Source organism: Pleurodeles waltl, chromosome 10 (assembly GCF_031143425.1).
Source record: "Pleurodeles waltl isolate 20211129_DDA chromosome 10, aPleWal1.hap1.20221129, whole genome shotgun sequence".
NCBI classification, from domain to species: Eukaryota; Metazoa; Chordata; class Amphibia; order Caudata; family Salamandridae; genus Pleurodeles; species Pleurodeles waltl.
Window position 1 is genome coordinate 473,374,313 of NC_090449.1, and position 24,631 is coordinate 473,398,943.

Here is a 24,631-nt window from a genome sequence, read left to right on the forward strand (position 1 = left end):
ACTTGGGGATGGCTGCATGCAAGAGATTGTAAAACAGTCTAGATACCTTCAATCCATGCATGGTCACTATTAAGTTTGGCATCCTAATCTAGACCTGCAGCTTGGGCAAAGATTACCTGGATGGAGGTCCAACAAGGTTGATGACGCCAGACGATGGTCACTCTCGAGATCCCCACTGGAGTGAGGTGGTCACTTCCCTACGGAGTGTTTGTACTGCGGCGGCCTGTATTTGCTTCCAGGTCAGAGCGGTCAGGCTCAACACAGCACAGGATCCATTGTTGGGATGGTAGGAGGACTCTGGCTGCAGAGGCGTAAATGACGCTCCCTGCTTGGAGGCTGGAGGTAGATGGAAGCCATTGTGAATGTCAATAAACCAGCACCCATCCTCAAAAGTATTTACTGGTGTCATTGGCATAGCAGCAGAAGTCAGGGGCACAAAAGGGTTACAAGGATGCCTGCTGGGTAAACAAAATTTGTCAGAGAAAAGAACAGGTGCTACTTTGGCAGGCACAGCAAGAACTGCTAACCGCCCCCATGATGTAGCTAAGAACAGATATTCATTATGTTCTGGCTTTGGAAAGAAGGGTGTGGAGTCCCGTAGGTAAAGAACATAATCTTGATGTTGTGTCTACTGTGGGGGGGTAAAGAAATTAATAGCCAATCTAAGTAGGACAAACCATAGTTTGGCTAGCAAAAAAGCTGGTGTGGCTGCTACAAAGCCTACTCTGTCACTAAATTATTTTTTCTGAATAATGGAGCAGTCCAAGGTTCACAAACAGGCATCAGAGGTGGACATGACTCAGCAAGAGTCAGATGGACAATCCTAGAGCAGTACTGTAAAGGGAAAGATAGTATACATACCCACAGCCAATCAATTTGAGTCACTTATTGCTGCGGGGAAAGAGGGAGATCCTCCTGTCAGCTGTTTTGAATTTATTGTCAAGCAACACAGAAGTACTGGAGGTAATAAGCACCTCTGATGGGCTAGGGAAGCATGTGGAAGGGAAGCATGTGGAAGAGAGAGCAGCAGGCCCATCTGACGTAAAGGACGGTTGGCATGATCACGAGGTTTGTGAAGGCATTCTTCTAAGTCATAGATCTGATATAATTAAAAGATTTGAGACCGCTGAGGAAAATCAGAAGGAGATCAAGGAGAAATGCTCCAAACTAGAGAAAAAGTTTGACAATCTGGTGGAACAAATCTCCAGTATAGAAAATATGGAGAAGAAAAGTCTGGCCTACCACTCTAACACACAGGAGATATTGGAGCTGAAGCTGCAGAGCGAAGCACTAATGGACTACTGTGAGAAATTGGGTTGTTGGTGGACTCGGATGTGAGCCCTGGTCAAGCAACAGCCACAATCCCTTCAAGGGAGAACCACCACAAGTCACTAAATTAACCTGTGCTTAAACCTGGGTAGCTTGGCATAAAAAGCAGGCAGACTTAACTTAGAGGCAATGTGTAAATTATTTATGCAGTACACAAACAGTACTATTAGTAAAAACACAACACAAGAAAACTCCCAAACCACTTTAGACATTTTTATAAATTATTTGACCCAAAGAAACATCCAAATCCAATTGTTAGAACCAGAGTTATGAAGTTTTAAATTGTAAGGTTCACAATAGCAAGTCTTCAGTTTTAGAAAATGGCCCCCTGGGCACCTTTACCACTACAACCAAGGGTCCAGGAGTGGATGAAGACCTCTCAGGGGTTCAAGACTCACTCAGGCTGAGTCCAGGTGTGGGTTCAAGGTGGTGGGAGCCTGTTATGCCACTGTGGCTCTGAAAAGGGGCCAGCAAAACTAGTCCTTGGAGTCGCTTCCGAAGTCCTGGGTGAAGGTGACAATGCAGGGCTCCACAGCACGGCTGGCCTCTGAAGGTTTGAACCAGGCTCCAGGCCGCAAAGCAGTCTTTCCAGGCATGGCAGAAGTCTGGCAGAATGCACAGCAGCAGCAGGTCACAACAGCAGGCAGTCCTCTGAGAGTCCTTCCACAGGTCCAGTAGTGAGCTGGTCTGAGAGCCGTAGTTTTTTATACCCTAATGCACTGCTTCTAGAAGTTTGGAGACGATTCCAAGAGGGTTCTCTGAAGTTCCAGGTGTTTCCTGCCTCCCCTGCCCTGTCTCCTAGCTGGCTTTCCTGACAATACAGGGTTGTTAAGCCTATTGTGTGGTGGCAAAGCCCAGCCTATTCAGGTGTAAGTGGGGTTGTGCCTAGCTCCACCCCATAGAGTTAGTTAATGTCCCATTCAGGCTCTGCTAATCCCAATATTGTGTGACTGTCTGGGGTGAATTCACAAAGTCTCAACTGTCAGTTACACCCAGGTATGTGACCTAAGGCAGGCTGCAGGCACAGAGGACTAAGAGCAGGAGAATGCCAACTTTCTAAAAATTGCATTTTCAAACTTGTAATGATAGATATGACTTTACCATTAAAGAGGGTTTAACATTACACGTTCATAGACTCTAAACATGATGTAACTACCACCTCTGGTTTAGGAATTACAGCTTATTATATATAATAAGGAATCATCAATGTTATCCGGTGAGAGGGGTAGGTCTCACAGTAGTGAAAACGAATTTGGGAGTTTTTCAGTACTAGGTCATGTAAAACTAAATTTCCTACCTTTAAATGACACAGCACCCTGCCCTATGGGCAACCTAGGAGCTACCTTAGGAGTGGCTTATATGTAGTAAAAGGGGGGTTTAAAGGCTTGGCAAGTGGTTTTAAATGCCAATTTGACCTGGTAGTGGGACACTGCTTTCAGGCTGCAATGGCAGGCCTGAGACATGTTTTAAAGTGCTACTTAAGTGGGTGGCATATTGAGGGCTGTGTTTAATTTACAGGCCCTAGATATATGGTATACCACTCTACAAGGGGCTTACATATAAATTAAATATGCCAATCAGGTATAAGGCAATTAAATCATGTTTTAGGGAGAGAGCACAAATACTTTAGCACTGGTTAGCAGTGGGAAAGTGCACAGGGTCTTAAGGCCAATAAGCAAAAATTCAGCAAAAAGTAGGAGGATGAAGGCAAAATGTTTGGGTGTGACACTGTAGAGAGGGCCATTTCATACATCGATTTAGAAAGGCGAGAAGAACAAATTGAGGCATAATAACCTGAGGCTGCTGAATATCCCAGAAGTATTAGAAGTGGGAGATATAAAGGTGTATATGATTAAACTGTTAAAAGGTGGGATTCTTTAAGATAGATCAGATGTAGACCTAGATAAGAAAATTCAAAGAGTCCAAAGGGACCCCTTCAAGCCAGTCTCTAACTGAAAACCCCCAAGGGAGATCCTTGTAAACTTTCTTACATATGCCATAAAGGAGTTGATTTTAACCCATACATTGAAGGAAAAAGTTTTGAACCATGTAGAATATACCCACCAAGTGAGGTCGGACAACGGTAAGAGGACAGTGCAGCAATAGTGGTGGTTTGGTGCCAGAATGGATGAATTGCAGAAGCTTGGTGTCAAATTTCAGATGAAGTTCTCTGCAGTGTTGTGGGTCATGTGGAAAAATTAGCAGTCTTCGAGATCCTGCTGACGTTGATGCCTTAACAGAAGAAATGAAAGTGGCCTCTAAAGGTGTATGACAGGATTGGAGGAGAGAGTGGACAGCACACTTACAGTTATAGGCTAAGGCATTTATACCCTGTGTGAGTTCTTGAATGGCAGATGTTAAAGGTAGAGGAAGGAATTCCTCAGGGTGGGTGTTAGAAATGGGGTTTTTGGTGGCAGTCAGGTTGCCCTCTGTCCAAGCAAGAACCCTCACTCTAGTCAGGGTAAGTCACACACAATCCAAAATCAGCCTGTGCTCACCCTCCGGTAGCTTGGCACGAGCAGTCAGGCTTAACTTAGAAGGCAATGTGTAAAGCATTTGTGCAATAAATCATACAACACCATAGCATAACACCACAAAAATACACCACAAAGTGTTTAGAAAAATATATAATATTTATCTGGTTATCTTCAGGTCAAAACGATCAAAGTTGCAATACGAATTTGTAAAGATATCACTGAAAAGTGATAGAGAGTGTCTTAAGTCTTTAGAAAGTAAACAAAGTCTCTTTCAAACACAAAGTACCTGGTTTCTGGTGTAAAAGCTCCTCAGAGGACCACAGGAGAAGAGGTGCGTGGAAAACTGGTGTGTGCGTCGATTTCTCCTCAGCACACACGGACTTGCGTTGTTATTTTCCACGCGGGGAGTCGGGCGTCGTCTTCCGGCGTGCGGACAGTCTCTTACTGTGGTTTGCGGGGGGTACCAGATGTCCCGGGTCTGTGCGTGGATTTTCCTGCTTGTTTTCCGGCTGCGCGTCGTTCTGCGGGGCTGCGCGTCGAAGTTTCGATCTCACGGCAGGCGTCGCGTCGATTTCTCCGGCGAAGTCGGGCGGCGTTGTCCTTGCGAGGCCGTGCGTCAAAGTTTTGATCTCACGGCAGGCGTCGCGTCGATTTCTCCTGGAAAGTCGGGCGGCGTTGTCCTTGCGAGGCCGTGCGTCAAAGTTTCGATCTCACGGCAGGCGTTGCGTCGATTTCTCCTGCGGAGTCGGGCGGCGTTGTCCTTGCGAGGCCGTGCGTCAAAGTTTTGATCTCACGGCAGGCGTCGCGTCGATTTCTCCCGGGAAGTCGGGTGGCGTTGTCCTTGCGAGGCCGTGCGTCAAAGTTTCGGTCGTCCCGAAGACGTCGCGTTGATCAGCGTCGGTGTGCGGCGTTTTTCTTGCCGCGGAACAAGCTGTGCGTCGAAAAGTTAGGCGCACGGAGCATCCAAGAGGAAAAGAGAAGTCTTTTTGGTCCTGAGACTTCAGGGAACAGGAGGCAAGCTCTATCCAAGCCCTTGGAGAGCACTTTTACAGCCAGGCAAGAGTTCAGCAAGGCAGCAGGCCAACAGCAAGGCAGCAGTCCTTTGTAGGAAAGCAGACAGGTGAGTCCTTTGAGCAGCCAGGCAGTTCTTCTTGGCAGGATGTAGTTTCTGGTTCAGGTTTCTTCTCCAGCAAGTGTCTGATGAGGTAGGGCAGAGGCCCTGTTTTATACTAAGTTGTGCCTTTGAAGTGGGGGTGACTTCAAAGAGTCTCTAAGAAATGCACCAAGCCCCCTTTCAGTTCAATCCTGTCTGCCAGAGTCCCAGTAGGGGGTGTGGCAGTCCTTTGTGTGAGGGCAGGCCCTCCACCCTCCCAGCCCAGGAAGACCCATTCAAAATGCAGATGTATGCAAGTGAGGCTGAGTACCCTGTGTTTGGGGTGTGTCTGAGTGAATGCACAAGGAGCTGTCAACTAAACCTAGCCAGACGTGGATTGAAGGGCACAACAAGATTTTAGTGCAAAGAAGTGCTCACTTTCTAAAAGTGGCATTTCTAGAATAGTAATATTAAATCCGACTTCACCAGTCAGCAGGATTTTGTATTACCATTCTGGCCATACTAAATATGACCTTCCTGCTCCTTTCAGGTCAGCAGCTGCCACTTCAACAGTGTATGAGGGCAGCCCCAATGTTAGCCTATGAAGGGAGCAGGCCTCACAGTAGTGTAAAAACGAATTTAGGGGTTTTACACTACTAGGACATATAACTACCCAGGTAAATGTCCTGCCTTTTACCTACACAGCACCCTGCTCTAGGGGTTACCTAGGGCACACATTAGGGATGACTTACATGTAGTAAAAGGGGATTTCTAGGCTTGGCAAGTACCTTTAAATGCCAAGTCGAGGTGGCAGTGAAACTGCACACACAGGCCTTGCAATGGCAGGCCTGAGACAAGGTTAAGGGGCTACTGAGGTGGGTGGCACAACCAGTGCTGCAGGCCCACTAGTAGCATTTAATCTACCTGCCCTAGGCACATGTAGTGCACTCTACCAGGGACTTACAAGTAAATTAAATAGTCAATCATGGATAAACCAATCAGTAGTACAATTTACACAGAGAGCATATGCACGTTAGCACTGGTTAGCAGTGGTAAAGTGCCCAGAGGTCAAAAGCCAACAACAACAGGTCAGAAAAAATAGGAGGAAGGAGGCAAAAAGTTTGGGGATGTCCCTGTCAAAAAGCCAGGTCCAACAGTGGGTAACGGTGGCACATGGGTGGCAAGCCTAGGGGAAAAACAAAAAGTGAGTTGTCGGATAGTGCAATAGGAATAGTAGGAGATGCTGTAATTTTAGATAGAGTTGGATGCATGGCCTTATTTAGGAGAAATAATGGGCGGAGATTTTTTAGATTAAAATAGTAACCTGGAATGTAAATGGGCTGGGGTCCAAATGGAAGCTGAGCTGAGATGCAGTCTTCAAGGGTTGGCAGGGCTCATGTTATGATGCTACAAAAAAATCATTTAGAGAGGAAAGAGTGTAGAACCTGTTTTAGTACGCTTAGCTGATGTGATTAACTCTGAGCAGTGGGTAAGTACGAGAGAGGTGGCCACCACTGCCAGGAAAAGTTTAGGGATTAAGCTTGAAATATAAGACAGATAATACTGGAAGATGGCTAGTGGCAACCTTGTTGGCTGGTGATATGCACCTGTCTTGAAGCGGTATACCAATGCCCTAATTGTGACGACCCAGCATCCTTCAAGATGTTTCAATAGCACCTGCTGGAAGTTCCCATTCCTATATTAGTTGGAGGAGGCTTTAATATGGTTTTAAATAATGACCTTGACAAAATATCAAGGACTAAGTATATAAATTCACCCCTAATGCTATGCAAGCTAAGGGATATAATGAGTAATTTGACCTGGTAGACAACTGGCTTAGGAAGTCAGGAACCTCTAAAAGGTTTACCATCTATAGCAAAAAATACAGTCATTACTCAAGGGTCAATTATGTCCTTTTAAAGCAAGTCTAGAATGGTTGTGCTGAGTCAGTTGTCCATCTTCCAGTTATATTATCAGACCATTCCTCTGTATGCTTAGAATTGCACCTCCTGGGAAGGCCGTGTTTGAGGTGATGGGCATTAGATAGAGTTTTACTCTTGGAAGAGAGTCTAGGATCAGAACTGTCAAATAAGACTGCCACGTTTTTTATGCTAAATGATAGGATCACTAGTCGGCCCATAGTTTATGATGATTATAAGGCTTTTTTAAGGGCAGTTATCAGTAGTTTAGCAATAAGGCTGAAGCTGGAAATGAGAAACAAGAAGAAACTCTTCATGCCAGAATTGCAAGAAAAGAGTTGCTCAATAAATAATAAATTATCCCTTTAGGTAAGTTGCTCTTTGTCTAGAACTTGAGGGAATGCAGGCTTAATATGAAGGCAGGTTAGCAAGGAAAATTCAAGAAGAGTTGCTAGAGTGAGTTCAGGAGTGAGGACAGGGACAGTAAGTGGTTCCTCCTCTTTCAAAACTTTAAAGGAGGCATGGATGTCAGGAATATTTCTGATGAAAAAGTCAGCACATTCATTGCATCTTGCTTGTGAGAGAGAAAGATGTAGTAATACGTTAATGGGGTCCATAAGTGACATCACTATTTGGAAATGTTCTTTAGAAGAGTTGTTGGCATTATCAATTTTTTCAGCATGAAAGGCTGCATGGGTTACCCAACAAGTTCTTTCATATTCCTTGGTAGCAGTTTTAAATTTGAATGTATTATCCTGGGTGCAGTGCCTACGACAAACGTACCTTCAAGCTTTTACAATTTTTCTTCAGAGCTAGGAGAGAGTCACTAAATGAAGGGGCTGGTAAGCAAAATGTATTCTTGATGCTTGATGTCAGCGGTAGTAAAACGTCTAATGTAGAACAGAGCCAGTTGTCAACGACCCTAATGTGGTCGTCCACTCAACTAAATCACGAACATTATCGCCAAGCTCAGAATACTGTAGAGTTCAGTTTAGACCAATATCTGTTATAAAATAATAAGCCATAAAATGATAGACCAAAGAGTAGACCCTCTTGCATCAGGAACAAGTATTGAAACAGAGGTAGCAAATTGGTTGGGCCATATTGGAGGTATGGGAAGGGAGTCAACGGTTAGGAAAGGCACAATTGAGAAAATATGCTTGAGTGTGTGTCATGCTATATGAGCAGACTGATTGCTGCAGATCAGAGGCTTGACATCTCCAATTGGGAGGATACCAAACTGAAGTTGAGTTCATCAAAGTGGATATTAAAAATGCACACAGTTTGTTAATATAGGCACATTTATTTTAAAAGGAAATAAGGTCTCATCTAGCAAAGTGCTCCACCTACATGCAGGACCTGATGGGCAATAATTCAGAGAGACAGAAAAAGTAAGGATCTTGGAAAGATATAGTGAGAAAACCAGGCCTACAAAATCTACGACAGAAAGATTCCATCCCATGTAAGTGCATTTAGACTTTAAAATAATCGCAATCCCTCCACCCTTTTTATTCAAACAATCATGTTTGAATATTCAGTAGTCATTAAGAAGAACCATCACAGTATCAGGGTTGGAATACTCAGTTAACCGCTTTTCTATAAGGAAAACTTATTAGGTTTAAAATCTTTTAAGATGGTAAATACCTCCAAATGATGCTTTACAAAAGAGCAGCAATTCAGACTCAATGGACAGTATTTTACAAAATTGGGAGCAGTGGGAGGTCGATGGTAGGGAGACACTCAACCTCAGTCTACGGTGTGAACTGGCAGGTACACTATTAACAACAGCACAGGCTGTGTAGAGGATCAATGCTATGCTTGCAAGCAGGAAATACTGTGAGACAGAAGGCCTGCGACTGAGAGGAGGAGTACATGATACTGCTTGGAGAAAATTAACCAGGCCCATTTGGGCGTGGATGGGGGCAGATGGGCTTGCATACAAATGTTGTCAAATGTTTTCCTCAAAGTAGTCATTATTTAAATTGGGAAATTTTGTAAAACAAATTGGCAAGAAAAAGCTATACAACTTTGCACAACCCTTAATGCAATTAAATTCAATTAATTCCAATGTGGCAATATAGGCAATTTTCAATGAGGTGCAAGTGCAGGTTGGGATTATTGACCAGTTGTAATTACCTGCATAGTAGTATCACAATGAATATCATATTAAATAAAAAACATAAAATGTAAAGATATGATCATCTTTCCATATGCAAAAGTAAAGTAACACTAAAGTGAAGGCATAGTAGTACAAAGCCACAGGCTAGGGAACAGGGATTGACATGTTAGCACACTATGATCATTTCAGTTATTCTCAAGGAAGAGGAATAAACAAGCCATGGGCCTTACCTGAGTCACTTTCTCTGTTACATTGTGAGTACGATCCTTCAGCTTGGTGGGTGCAATGATCTCTTTCTCATTGGACGGTGACGTGATGAAAGTGTCTCCCTTAAAGTCCACAAAATTGAGTGTGATTTGGGGAATTTTGCTGATGGTGCGGTACCTCATCAGGTCAGAATCCGAAGTGGAATTAAGGAGATTACTTCTCACATTGTTCATTGCTCCTGAAAAAAGGATTAATGTCCAGTCAGCATTTGGGCGTAAGGTCCCACATATGGAATTTTTCACAAGAAATACTCAGCAAGGGTGCGAATGGGACATTTTAAATATAGATTAGGGGTGTGCGGGAGCTCTGCTCTGCTGGCAGAGCTAAAAGAGATTTTGGAACTTCACGCTCTGCTTGGAGCGTGGAGTTAGTCCAAAAACTCTGCTAGCCCCTCCAGCGGAGCAGAGCTCACCTGGTGCGTGCTGCAGCCCAGTTATGGTCAGCACAGCACAAGCGCAGACAGTTTGCCCTTGCGCTGTGCAGCCCACAATTGGGCTGCAGCACGCACCAGAGCCCAGGAGCAGAGGCCAAAGGGAGGCAGCCACTGTGGACTCGTCGCTGTCAGACGACGAGGAGAGGAGGACCTCCTGAAAGACCCAGGTAAGTCCTTGTCTCTTTCTTTTGTTGTTGTTTGTGCACAACAAGGACTGAAACAGCAACTGTCGCTGCCTACGGCCCTGGCCTGAATTCAGGGCAGGGCCACAGGCAGTGAAAGCTGCCGTTTCAGGCCTGTTGTGCACCGGCCTGTCCCGTGTGGACTGTGCACATGGCAGGCCAGTATACAACAGACCTGGCAACTTTCGCTGGCCACGGCCCTGGCCCGAATCCAGGCCAGGGCCGTAGGCAGCAAAAGAAAGCTGCTGTTGTCTTTGTTGGGAATATGCATTGTCTTTGTTGGGAGTATTTGTTTTGAGAGGGCGATGGCACATTTAAGTAGCATTACATGTGGGGTGATTACATAGGGAAGGGCTGATGGAAAAAAAGTATTTTTGAACATTGAAATTCATAAACCCATATAGTGGGTCATATACAATATTATATACACATAGAAATTCACATTTTATAATATGGTGGCCGTCGAGTCAGGCCGACTTTGGTAAAGAGGCCAAAGATTGAATGGCTGATTCAAACATTTTGTTAGTGTCCTTTAGTGTAGGAAGATGGTATTTAAGGAACTTTCAAACTCTAAAAAAGAGACTGTAGCTCTTAGTTGGATAGAATGGTATTCCACATGACAGTTCCAGACTGATCAATGGATCTGAATCTCAAGCGGGCACTAGGGGCTTTCATTTGCGAGGGGGGTTAGGTGAGCATAAGGAACGTGTTAGAGTGTGGCACGTGATGAGGTGACAGACTTAAGGAACGACGTTAAAATGAATGGCTTTGAGGTCTTCGTGAATAGTTTTTAGAGAACCCTATATTTAACAGATAGCCAACCCGATGCTGCCGGTAGAGTGTTGAAGGTAATCATCAGTTCAAAGTTCATAACATGCGTATGACAAAATGTCTTATGTCAATGACAGCACATGCTTATTGGTGGAATTCCACAAACAACCAATTACAATAGCCCAGCTTGATTATCAAGCATTCGACTGTCGGGAAGCAAAGGTGCTTTTTTGATACTCAACATCTGCAGCCATCTGATGTGGTGATGTTGCTTAACGAAGAACTCCAATGACTTGCAGATGTTAACATGAAATATAAGGTTCCTGGCAAAGGAGAGAGAGCATGCAAGGTGTCTGGAGTGAAGATGACACTGTGTCAAAGAGTTTGTGTGGAGATGGTCTTTTGAATTTTCTTCTAAATTTTACCAGGAAATGGTGACTCCTCCCATTAGCCACAGCACCTTCCTGTACTTAGAGAAGTGCTAGGGTTTTCCTTTCAGGGGTCACAGTTAGGAGAAAAAGAACACAAGGGAGAAAAAATCCTTCTTTGCAATCTTATGAGATATTCTACACAGAAGCAAAAAACAAAGACAAAAATAGTAGCAAGGGAGTGTGGTCTGCCAAGATGGCCAAGTGGAAGTGATTCACTTTGGCCCAGCGGCATTCAGCAGCAAAAATATGATGTTTTAAATTGTAAAGTACCTGACATGGCACTGGCAGAATGGGGCAACAGTTGGGAACAGCTCAGAGGAGGAAGAACACACTGCAGTTACTAACCACTTTCACCCAGACACAGCCTAGAAGACGATGGCCTCATCCTAGGCCTGGATGCCACCCAGTTCAGTCATGCAATGACTGCTGGATTGCCATCCCACCCAACCACAGCGTGGACCTTAGTGAGAAGCAACCCCCCCTGCAGCTACCGGGGCTCCTTGGAGGGGCCTTTGGCGAGGAAGTGTGGGGTGGAAGCCCACAACCAGTACCCCTATGGTAAACACTTTGGGGGCAGAAGGGCTACCCGAGATGATCCGCACATGCAGGCCTGTGGAAAGAACAACTGTGCAACTTTGGACTTAACCTCCAGTGTGAGGGTCTCTTGATCTCATGGGCTCCGCTCTTTTTTTAAAATTCTACTGGAGAAGCCCTCATGGCCTGCCTGACCTCAAGATGGCAACCAGCAGGCAGATGATGCCGAGCCTTCAGAGGGACCTTGTGGCCTCCACTTGATACCGCCAGGAGAGAGGGCTAAAAGACGTAATTACATTCATCTTAAATGTGCAGCTCTCATTGAACAGAGGAATAATAGGATGTTCAATGTCACTCCAGCTGCAACATGCTTGACTCTAAGACGGGGAGGGGCCGAGACTAGTAAGCCCTGGGAACTGATCATTAACACAGAAAAGAACGCTGTCAACCTTTTAGCTGCCACTGCACGGCCTTGGAATGAAGCGTTCCTCACTGCTGAAGGCTAGGGAGGATAAATACGTCACATACTCACTAGGGACCGTTTAGAGCAGTGGTCTTCAAACTTGCTAATGCCCCCGCCCCCCCAGTGGAAAAAAATAAATCATCGGGCCCCCCCTCAGAATTTTTCAAAACTATTCTATTAAGTTGGCAATGTTTAAATAAGTCTAGACTTATTTAAACATTGCAGTTAAGTTCTGTTACCTTTTTACAAGTGCAATAAACATGTTTCTTCTTTAAACAAAGCACTATTATATGCATAATCTTTCTTTTGGCCAGAGCCTGGCACCCCCCCTGGGATTATTTGAGGCCCCCCTAGGGGGGCCTGCCCCCCAGTTTGAAGACCTCTGGTTTAGAGGGAGTCTGCTCCGTCAGTACACAATGCTGAGGCTTCTTACTGGATAGACCCTAAGTGCTGAGGATGGTCCTGAGCCACCAAGTGGCCTTAAAACAGGAGAAGAAGCCACCCTTTTTAAGAGGCTGACCACGTGCAAAAGTGTTAATCAGATCTTGGACATCCACGCGCTGTCTCGCTGTCATATTAGGTGATTTCTCATTATCAAGCTTTCCTCACATAAGCGTTCAGAGACGTGTCTGCTGAGATCCTGATTCTAGTAACTGTGGTGCTTTCCAAAGCGGCATCAGAGCACTTCTATACTGCTGGCACACTACTTAGACCATCCTTATAGGGAAACTCCACGTTGCTGCTCCTGCAAGGGAATCACTGTCTCTATGCTGCCAAAGAAACATCAATCCAATAGAGTATCCAGTTACTTTACTCCAGCAGAGGATAAAACACCGGTATTTGACGACCTCGCAGATTGCACCATGGCCCTCACAAGGGATGATTTGCTTTAATCTTTTAAAGACTTTAAGAAAGAGCTCCGTGAAGAATTTAAAATCTAACCTAAATTCATCTCAGGAAACCTTACGATTACATCTGAATGTTAAACTAACGGCTCTCCAACATGATGTGGAATCGGTGGGGACTAGGACAATGGACCAAGAAACTAAATCTGAGGATTTGATACACATACTGGCCACCTAGAGGAACTCAAACAAGAACTTCACATGCAGCTCCAAGCCAATTGAGGAACTGCATGGTCTAAAATACCATGCCAAATGCGACAAACTTCAGAAGTACTTCCTGGAGCGACTCTATGACAATGTGGCCCTTCAAGAGTCCCATCTAAAATGCAAAAAAAGACCACAGACTTAAAAATAGGGCATACCCCAACTCTAAGTCATTCACCGCCTTGAAATATAATGGGGTAGCACTTATGCTTCACACCTCTCTATACTTTCAGCCCATAGGACACAAGACCAACAAGGACAGGAGGGTAATAATGATCAAGGGCAAGCTAAATGGCCTGCTCATCATGTTTGCCTCAATATATGCCCCTATTAGAAATCAGGATCAATTCCTCCACTCCACCTTACATCTGCTTGGAGGGTTAGCTGAGGGAGATATGGTTTTAATGGGGGACTTTATTCTCACTTGGCACGCAACTGTGGACTGTACCCATCCTCATGGGTCACCTTCGGGGAACTTCTCCAGGACATTGAAACAGACCTTTAATACACTAGGACTGATAGATGCGTGGAGGACATTACACACAAGCTCCTGTGATTACACTTTCTTTTCTCATTCACACTGCCCCTATTCCAGGCTGGATTATGTCTTCATTATCCAATCCAAAATCTACGATCTACAGGAGGCGACCATATATCCAATAACTCTCTTAGACCACGCCCCAATGTGTATGACGTTAGAGTCGGGGCAGGCTCTATCCAGATATCGTTGCTGGTTTTTCCCTAATTCCCTAACCCAGGATTGAGTATCCTGAGATGACCTGCAGAAAGGTATCTGGAAATATTTTCAACTGAATACTCTCACTCACACACAACCAGCAATACACTGGCATGCCTTTGAGGTGGTGCTCAGGGGCAAAGGTATTGTTTTGATGTCCGCACTCAACAAACAAAGGGCAACCAAATGACTAACCTTGGAAACTGAGCTACGACTTTTAGAAAAGGCACATAAGGAACATCCGAAACTGCTACTCCAATTTCAGGTCATCTCCATACAAAGTAAGCTTAATGCTATCTGTGCTAACAGGGTGGAGCTCACTTTGCTACATTTGAGTCGCACGTCCTAAGAGCTGGGAAATAAAATAGGATCACATTTGGTGAGGAAGCTGAGGGTCAAATGGAAAGAAATACATAGGGGGCATTAGATGTACCCCAACTGAACTTGTCAACTTAGATGTGGAGAAAGCCCAGGTTTTTGGGGACTTTTATAAGACTCTAAATACTGCAGTCCTCACATCAGCCCAAACCCAAAGAGATTACCTGGACGAGGTGTCTCTCCGCCAAGTGTCCGCTGCACAAAACTACATTCTAGGCAAACCTATTAGCGAGGAAGAGGTGAGGCCTGTTATAATTGATCTCAAGCTGCATAGGACCCTGGGGACAGATGGGTTTCCAGCACAATTCTAGAGAACTTTTAGCTCCGACCTAATCCCCCACCTGATGCTCCTCTTTTACCATATTGCATTTGGGGAAACGACCACACCCTCAATGAGTGAAGCACTACTCTCAGTGATTCTGAAACCAGAGAAAGACACACAATTATGCTGTTCCTACATACCCATAGCACTTCTGACTTTGGATGCTAAACTGTACTCTTGCATCCTGGCAGCGAGATTGCAGGACCTGATGCCTGATCTAATCCACCTGGATCAATCAGGTTTCATTAAAGGTTGCCAAACACATGACAACCTGAGAAGGGTGATCTACTGAACGGAGGAAGTGCAAAAAAGAAGATTCCAGTTATCCTACTAAGCCTTTACACTGAGAAGGCTTTCGATTGAGTGGATTGACCCTTTCTATTTCTCACCATTAAACACTGTTTTTTCCAGCCAATTCATAACAATGATGAGAGCTCACTATGCATAACCTTCATCTTGGGTCCTGGTGAATGAGACGAGTTCTGGACCCTTTCATCTGGAAAGCGGGACTTGGCAAGAGTGCCCCTTATCAACATTGTTATTTGCTCTCAGCATTGAGACTTTAGCAATGCAGATACAAAATACACATGACATTCAGGGAGTGATCTTCGGCTCTAAAGAATACAAGCCCTCCCTCTTCCACGATGATGTGTTGCTGACACTTACAAACCTGAGCATCTAAATAGTCATCCTCCCGGGGGAACTGAGAGCTTTGGAACAGGTGGTAGGCTTTAAAATTAACCTAATTAAATCATACATACTCAACCTGACTTTACTCACTACTGCCAAAGAGACGCTACTGGCAATGACTCCTTTTTTATGGGCTAAAAGGGAAATATTTAGGTATTAAAATAACATCCCATATTACAGACCTCTATAGAGCTAGCTTTCCCCTCTTCCTCACATAACAGAAGGTTGACTTGAATAGGTGGGCTCCATTATAGCTTTCCTGGCTAGAGCACACACACACTATAAAAATGACAATCCTCCCCAAGGTTCTATATCTTTTCCAGAGCTTGCCTATTGACATGGATAGAAAATTATTTTCAACCCTGCATATGCTACGTAACTGTTTCATCTGGCAAAATGGTAGAGCCTGATTACCCTTTAAAGTATTGAGACTTCCAAGGGACTATGGAGGGCTGGCCCTTCCAGACATCCCCCTCTACTACAAGGTGGCTCAATTGAGGGTTATCTCACAATCGTCACTCAGTGACTTGGATAGGCACTTGCTCCATATGGACAGGGTTGTGGTGGGGAGAGTGATTTGGGATGTTCTTTGGAAACCTAGATCAGATCACTGCCAGAATACATACCTTAGCACCCTGACCAGGACGACACTTAAGACATGGGACGAGATTGCCAAATCTGCACAATGGACCACATTCCCCTCACCCTACACACTAGTTCATTACAACCCGAGATTCCCCCCTGCACTCCACCCAGGGCCCTTCGATGCCTGGAGAGATGGAGGATGCCTTATGTTAGCTGATCTCTTTCACAATTGTGACTTGCTGACTTTTAAACAATGTCAGAGAGATTTTCATCTCCCCAACACAGAATACTTCCATTGCACCCAACTACGACACTAAGCACTACAATCTGAGGTCCAAACTTTGTTCAGTGAGCAGGCACAACTGGAGGCACTAATTCATTTCTCTACTCTTTATTACTCACTACTTCCTCCCCTTCAAGCCTCAACCTATAGCATTCTGGGAAGATCTATTGGGAGCTGAGATACCTGATGAGAAGTGGCGTGGACTATGGAGGGATATCTCGAAATGTAACCACTCTTTGGGATTAAGGGAAGTCCATTATAAGATTCTCTATGATTGGTACATATACCCTGCTAAATTACACAAATTTGGCATCTGCTAGAGGGGTTGTAATGTTCTGGGTAATTCTCACCACATTTGGTGGGACTACCCCATAATTCGCCCCTTTTGGAGTAAGATCCTGGCAAAAATTAAAGAGATATTGGGATATCCCGTCCCACTCCCAAAATAGATTTCGCCATACCGGGCCTACGCAAGGCCACATTCAAATGTCAGATGAACTGTGACAGAGCCATCTTATGGCTCTGCTTGTGAGCAACGAAAATGACCATTGCAGCAGCAAGGAAAAAACCTGAAGCCCCAGTGATCACACAATGGCCTGCTAGGCTGTGGTGGGCCCTCATTATTGAGAGAATGTCAGATGTATTCTCTGATAATTTTAAAAACTTTTAATTTGCATGGGACCCCTTTGTCTACTACTTCTCTCGCAGCCTACCACTAATGACATGTCCGACATGAATAAGGGCATTACACCTGTTCCAATTATAAACCTTGAGGGATGACAATGTTGCACCCATCTCATACTGGCTGATTAAAACGTTCATAGCCCAATGCTCCTGCCCTCTAGCTATTATACTGTACTCTCACTAAGCACTCCCCAACAGTCTGGACCTTTTTAGAAGATTCTATTGCATTAAGTTTGTTGTTTCTTTGTATATGATGATCATATTTTGTATTTTATGAGCAATAGTCATAGCTGATGATTCACCCTTAAATATAGTGGAACTGTATATGAATAACTGGCAACAGATAACTTTTTTGATTTGTTTATTCACAACAATAATCTTAATAAAAACAACTTTGAAAAAAGCCAGTAGAAATCAGAAATGATATGAAAAAGAAGGAATGAGTTGTGATGCATCCTTCACTTGTTAATGCCTCATTTGTACATGATTCAAAAAGAAAAAGACTCAACTTGATCTTTGATTGAGAAACTCATACATAATCTGCTGAAAGTGACACCGTCTTGGAAACAGTCATCCATAAGGCTTGGCCAGCCCTTTTTGTTTAACTCATCACTTCTGCTTCGTAAACAAAGAGGAAAACCAAGGGCCATATTTATACTCTGTTTGCGCCGGATTTGCGTCGTTTTTTTTAACGCAAATTCGACGCAAAACAAACTCCATATTTATACTTTGGCGTTAGACGCGTCTAGCGCCAAAGTTCATGGAGTTTGTGTAATTTTTGAGCATGGACACCTACCTTGCGTTAATGATATGCAAGGTAGGCGTTCCCTTCTAAAAAATGACTCCGAGGCATGTGCGCCGTATTTACACTCCCGGGCAAAAATGACGCCCGGGAGTGGGCGGGTCAAAAAAAATGACGTCCACACGCTTTAGCGTCATTTTTTAACGCCTGGTCAGGGCAGGCGTTAAGGGACCTGTGGGCTCAGAAGGAGCCCAGAGGTGCCCTCCCATGCCCCCAGGGACACCCCCTGCCACCCTTGCCCACCCCAGGAGGACGCCCAAGGATGGAGGGACCCATCCCAGGGAACTTAAGGTAAGTTCAGGTAAGTATATATTTTTTTGGGTGGCATAGGGGGGCCTGATTTGTGCCCCCCTACATGCCACTATGCCCAATGACCATGCCCAGGGGACATAAGTCCCCTGGGCATGGCCATTGGGCAAGGGGGCATGACTCCTGTCTTTGCTAAGACAGGAGTCATGTTAATGGCGTCTGGGCGTCAAAAACAAATGGCGCAAATCGGGTTGAGGCGATAATTTTGCCTCAGCCTGACTTGCCCCATTTTTTGACGCCCAAGCTCCATTTTCCCCTACGCCGGCGCTGCCTGGTGTGTGTCATTTTTTTTAACGCACACCACTCCGCAGCGCCGGCTAACGCCGGCTAACGTGATTGAATAAATACGGCGCCCGCATGGCGCTTCAGAATGGCGTTAGCCGGCGTAAAAAATGTTGACGCACAACTGCGTTGGCGCAGTTGTGCGTCGAAAAGTATAAATATGGCCCCAAGTCTGCAAAGATTTGCCAAGTGCAGAACTCAGCTGTCCGGCCATTGCACCTTTCTGCCAGACAATCCCTGTCAGTTGTGCAGCACTCCTTTAGTTCAGGCCTTGCAGACACCCAGCCATTGCTGAGCATTGCATCCTGCTACACGCACTGAACCAAAAGTGTTGTAGTCTGAAATATCAAATGCAGGAAAATCATGCTTACTGAAAATCGTAGGCAAAATATTGAGGACCAAATATCTAAAAGTGAGTCATTTAGGGAATCACAGATTTACTAATCTTAACTCCACATCTACATGCCTTTAACACACATACATAAATATATATAGCTATATTGATTTTATATATATATATATATATATATAGAGAGAGAGAGAGAGAAACTTCTTTAAATACTTACTTGGCAGCATCCAAGATGAAGTGAGTTATTGCCAAGATTATGGAAGCTGTACATTATTTTTATGAAAATGCACATGGCTATGTTATTTATGAGATGGTGTGCACCTCAAACACTATAAAGTAAATGAAACTGTGATTCTTTGACGCTACTAAAGCATTAATACCAGATTACATCACAGCATATGGATGGAGATGATATTTTGGTACATCATGGAAATTGAAGTATTGAGTTTGAAAGTCAGGTGTTATACTTAGATTTAAAGTACCCCTGTGAACCGCAACTACTCTCCTTGTGAACAAGACAGTAGCACGAAACGCATCAGGATTTTGAACATGCAGTCACTTTATTTTGAAAAAAATAAGTGGTTTCACCAGGAATTGGGGTCATGAGTTTAGCTTTTTGTGTGGATTTACTTCACAGGATACTACATCCCCATTTTTGGAAGACACCCTATAGGGTTGGGGGCCCCTGCTGATGGATGTAGCAGTTCTATGGATAAATATATACATACATATATGTGGAAGTCGGTACATAGACTCTATACCTGTCAATGTTTTCATCCTCAATATTTTGTCTACCATTTTAAGGTATAGCGATATTCCCTACTCGATATTCAGAACCCACACCTGCCTTTGTTTGAGTCCTTGCAACTACTGGTAAGTTCTCAGCATGGATGTAACACAGAGGCCAATAGGATCTTTAGGGTTGATGAGGCAGACAGAAAGAGATAATTCAGTATTAGAGGAAGTGAAACTTAAGAAATGGTCAGCCATCAAATATCCAAAGGATATCACACAGTGAGATATGTTAGTTTTGTGGAAAGACAAGGAATAGATCTCGTTATCATAAGCTTATACATGATACAAGAGCCCAATAGAAGATATATGGCTCAAAGTAGGAGGTGGTGTGGAGTGAAAAAATAAAAGAACCCTGGAATTAACGATGTTGCACGCTACCATTCAAATGAGTAATTGATCAGATAAAGGAATACCAAGATACAAGTAGAAGCATTAGTCAAGGCTGGAAGAGAAACACTCCTGTGCCTTGCTAATGGTGCACATATGTATAAGCTATGTCTATAGTGCGAACTACCCAAAAGGCAGTGGGCCACTCCATGTAGTCAAAGGCTATCTTAAAATCAGTGAATAATCGAGCAGGAAGATGAACTGTGGAAGGTTAATGCATTGCAAACTTTTGGAAAAAGGTGAATTATCAACTCTTTTCAAATTGGAGCAGCGCTGGGGCAGTCCTGATGGATACAGAGATGTTGTTCGGGATCCTAGGTATACAGATAACAAAGGCTTGTTGTCTTGCTTTTTCTTTTTTTTACATTTCGTTATCTGCAGCCTGATGGTATCCTGGCTGAGGGTGTGCTAATAGCCATTAGAGATGGTGAGCTTGTCTGATAGCTACGTGGGGTGCTAGTACTGATGGCTTTGGTTTTGAAGATGATGGGGGTTGACAAGGGCAACCAAGGGAGTTCCATCACGATTTGGGTGATTATATCTCTTCAGACCCTGGATGCTGTGGAGTAAAGGATGCCCCTATAGGGTGCCGGAGTGTAGTCTGGGAAGCTATGGGGTATTCTAAAAAACATTCCAGAAGTAAGAGTATTGCAAAAATACAAGGGCTTAAAAAGAAGTTCTGAGTTGCTCAGTAGGAAGAAACAGTTTGATTTTCTTTAGAAGAGAGAGCTGCTACCAGGCCATCTTTGTTTTTTTGGTATTGGAATCCTTGAACAAGAGATTGGCGTCTATAGTGAATCAAAGCAATTTGGCATTCAGTGGGATTTTGCGTTTGAAATCTTGTTTATTGTTATTACAAATAACAGGAATTCTTTCTTGGTTGGGTGGAGCTTCAGATAGGCACTGGGCATCCAGGACTGGATGATAAGCAAGTAGTGCTTGAGGCATTGAATGTTTCAAGAAGAGGAGACTTCTAAATAGAGTTGAGTATCTTTCGCATACGAGTGAAGTTTGAAGCTATTATCTTTGAGTAAAGCACCATGAGTCTTCATGTAAGGGTGAAGATGGCAGGAAACAGTATTTACCCTTGGGGGACTCCACATGTCATAGAGGTCTTTTGCGACATGGAGGTGCCCATGTGAACAAACTGGTGTTAGTTGGAAAGTTAGGATGAGAACCATCAAAGGACATTGCCGATGCCTAGTGACTAGTGAGGCAAAGTCTGGTGGTCAAGTATGTCAAACACCAAAGAGCTGTCTAGTAGAATGAGGATGGAAGAAAGGTGGTAGTGGTGAGCTGGGGAAAGAAAGTTGGAAATGCCTACAAGGGACATTTCTGTAGGATGACATTTACAAAAGCCAGCTTGCAGTGGATTGAGCAGTTTGTAATAGGAGAGGTAAAGTATGAGGCAATTTAATACTAGTTTTCCTAGTGTTTTAGAGACAAAGGCAAGTTGAAAAACTGGTTAGTAGTTGGTCAGGAAGGAGGAGTCAGTTGTTACTAATTAAGCAAATTAAGGACAACCACAAATTTGAAGAATAGGAACCAGAGACAGGGAGTGGTTGAAGTATAGGAAGATGTGTTCGAACATCCTAGACAAAAGGGTTTTAGAGATATTTTAGTTTGGGTAAGGGGGTTCACATGGATTACAAGACAAGTAGGCTAGGTGAAGTATTCAGATCAGTGAAAGCTGAGTAGGGTGGAGTAAGTGCTAGAAGAGAGATGTATGATGGTGTTCAGAGTGAAGGATGTATTGGCTGCGTTTCGTATGCTGAATATTTGCAAAGAGAAAGGGGGTGCAAAGAATCTGTTTTAGAGTTTGATGGTCAAGGAAATACTGTAAATGCACTGATGGAGGATCCTAAGGTAGAATGCCTACTGCCAAACGATCCCACTGGCAAGATTAATTCCCCCAGAGGATTTTCCTGTCATGGATTTTATAATATCAAACAATGATGCCAAATACCACTTTGATATCAAAATATGTGCTAGTTGACTGTAATCGCTTTCTGACTAAAAAATGGTCCTCTACTCTTGTTAGTGCACTTGACACTGGGGGGTAGCAAAACATTTTTGAAACTTTGAGGCAAGTTACACGTTGATTAAATCAGATAAACTCAGAAGTTGTAACTATAACTGTATAAAGTTGCAAAGTATTTTGCAGTATTTAAAATGTGTTCAGAAAGTTTGAAACCTGCCCTGGTTTCCAAAGTATTTTCCTTAAGATTCATTTGCAAATCATGGCATTCCTAACAATTTAAGTAACGTATGTCCTTGTTTAATGCCAAAAAAATGATTCTGGTGAAAATGTAACTAGCAGAAAACAGTTATATTCTTCTTTTTCAAACTGTCATTTTAAGGTGAAACCTTCGCAAAGTGTAAAAATGTTGCATACATAATCTAGCATGTCAATACGATGGAAATAATGCATGAAACATGTTTGCACTCCGTGGCTTGTGTTTGGTTTCAATGGATTCTATTAGCATGAAAAATATCTTAGTATATGGAGAAAAACCTTTACACCAACAGAGGAAAAACAGGAATCACCATACACTACAAGAGGAGAGAAATTCAGGAACTTCTCAAAACTTCACTGGCAAAAAACGATGCACGACTGTTATTTTATTGACAGGCATTTTGTAAGAATCTTTGCTTTGGGCCAAGAAGGCCAATTGCTGATCACTTTGATAGATAATTATTATCTAAATAGGTATAAAACACTACACTGCCACATATACAAGGAAACAGAACGTGTTAAGGTGATGCTATATGGTGAAAATAATACCGTCAACCCCAATGAAGTAAATACTTTTGATACATAATACGAGAGATCATCAGGCCCAAGGTCCTTTGTTATATTACTTGACTGAACTGATTTAATTTCCTTGGTGCAATTTTTTATAACACAGGTAGTACACAACGAGTTAACATATTGACAGCAGTCTTTTCTTGAGACATTATTTTCATATGTAATTACGATCTATGTGTTATGGGTAGTCTAAATTGTAATGCTATCAGTTGCCATGATCTGGGATACAAATTGCAGCGCCAGTTGACTTTAGCCACTAACTACCATTACATGAATAAAGAGAGATCTTTTTGAGATAAGATTTAGTATTAAAAGAATCTGAGATATATTTCCAAAGGTCTGCATAATTACCTTACAACATCTGATCTCAATTATTTGCCTCATAAAGAATAACTATTTGTGGGGCACATCATCTGATCAAAATGTTAACTCTCATAACTGAGGAGAATCAATATTGTTTACTTATTCCATGTATTATATACTTTTATTTAAATTATAGAAGAGAACGATTGATCAATGAACATGAAAGGCCCATGTTAGAACTGGCTCTATGGTGTGGTTTCCCCCTGACGTTTTGACTTTAGATCTCCTGTTTTTGCTGACTTGATTTTTGCTGACCTTAGGATTCTGCACACTTTACCACTGCAAACCAGTCCTAAACTGCTTGTGCTCATTCCCTAAAATGTGGTATCATTGGCGTATCCCCAATTGGCATATTTATTTTACTTATAAGTCCCTAGAAGAGTAGGGCCTATAAATTAAGGGCTACTAATGGGCCCTCAACACTCATTGTACCACCCACTTAAGTAGCATTTTAACCATGTCTCAGTCCTGCCACTGCAGAGCCTGTGTGTGCAGTTTTAAACTGCCAAATCAACCTGGCAAAGAAGGCCTTTTGCCAGGCCCAAACTTTCCTTTTGAACATATATGTCACCCCCAATGTTGGCTCTAGGCAGCCCCAGGGCAGGATGTAGTGTATTTAAAAAGTTGGAGATGTACTTTTAACTTCCACATTTCCTAGTAGTTAAAACCCTTAAATTAATTTTTCACTACTGCAAGGCCTATCTCAACATTTGAATTACCTCATTACACTTTATAAGCATAACTTCCAAATAGGAAGAGATAACTCCCCCTCCCCAAACCCTCCCCTGCGTTTGCTGTCCCTGAAATCACAATTTAAATTCCTATCATATGGTGAAGTCGGATTTCAAATTGCAATTCTGAAAATGTCACTTTTAGAAAGTTGGCATTTTCTTACTTTAGCCGTTGGGTGCCTACTGCCTATCTCTGATCACATGCCTGGGCTGGGGTGATAGCTGGGCGATGTGTATTCCTCCTGGGCAGCCTCACACAATTGAAGCTAGGTGTGCCCTGATGGGCCATCCTGGGCATAATGGAAGTGAGGAGCTGGGCACAGCCTCACCTACCCCTGAATAGGCTGAGTCCTGTTCACACCACACACAAAGGACTGCATATCCCTCCGTAGTGAGTCTGGAGCCAGGACAGGAAGGGCAGGGACTCTGTGCACTTCAAAGGCATGTATTTGAAGTTTCCCTCACTTCAACGCCGCCACTGGGTATAGGTACTGGACCTCTAAATCCACCACTTCTGTACATGTCTGAACCTGTGGATACTCTGCTAGGAAGAAGAACTGCTGTGGTGCTGAAGGCCTGCCACTCTCTCTGCTGGACTGCTGTTTTGCTGAACCCCTGCTTTGCTGTGCTAACCTGTGTCTGCTGCCCCCATGCCTAAGAGTGAGAAGGACTGGACCTAAATCTCTGCAATTCAGAACCCAGAGTGACTCCAAGGGCTAGTTGGCTGGCCTCCTGATCTGAAGTCTCAAGGTAATAAAAGTCTACCTATCACCCTGCTTCTGCACCTAGACTCTGTCATCTTTGAATCTACCCTGCCAAGTGGTGCCACCCAGTCCTGCAGTCCTGGACACTTGGAAGTGAGCCTAAGGTGTTCCAACAGAACCAACACATCTTCTGCAGTGGGAGGCAGAACTGACGCATCCGGTACTGAGTGGGTCAGAACCTGATGCAAAAGACTCACATTGCGGCATTATGGGGCCAATGCATTGCCGTCAGAAC

General features: G+C 43.7%; 1 protein-coding gene across 2 annotated transcripts in view; it reads right to left on the reverse strand.

Moving 5' to 3' along the window:
• The window catches only part of KCNH2 (potassium voltage-gated channel subfamily H member 2), a 1,485,214-nt gene that overhangs the window by 677,779 nt on the left and 782,804 nt on the right, over window positions 1–24,631 (reverse strand). For both annotated transcript variants that reach the window (XM_069210759.1, XM_069210762.1), the window contains one exon: window positions 9,168–9,382. In XM_069210759.1, the coding sequence (XP_069066860.1) occupies window positions 9,168–9,382 (215 nt within the window). The remainder of the gene's footprint in view (window positions 1–9,167; window positions 9,383–24,631) is intronic.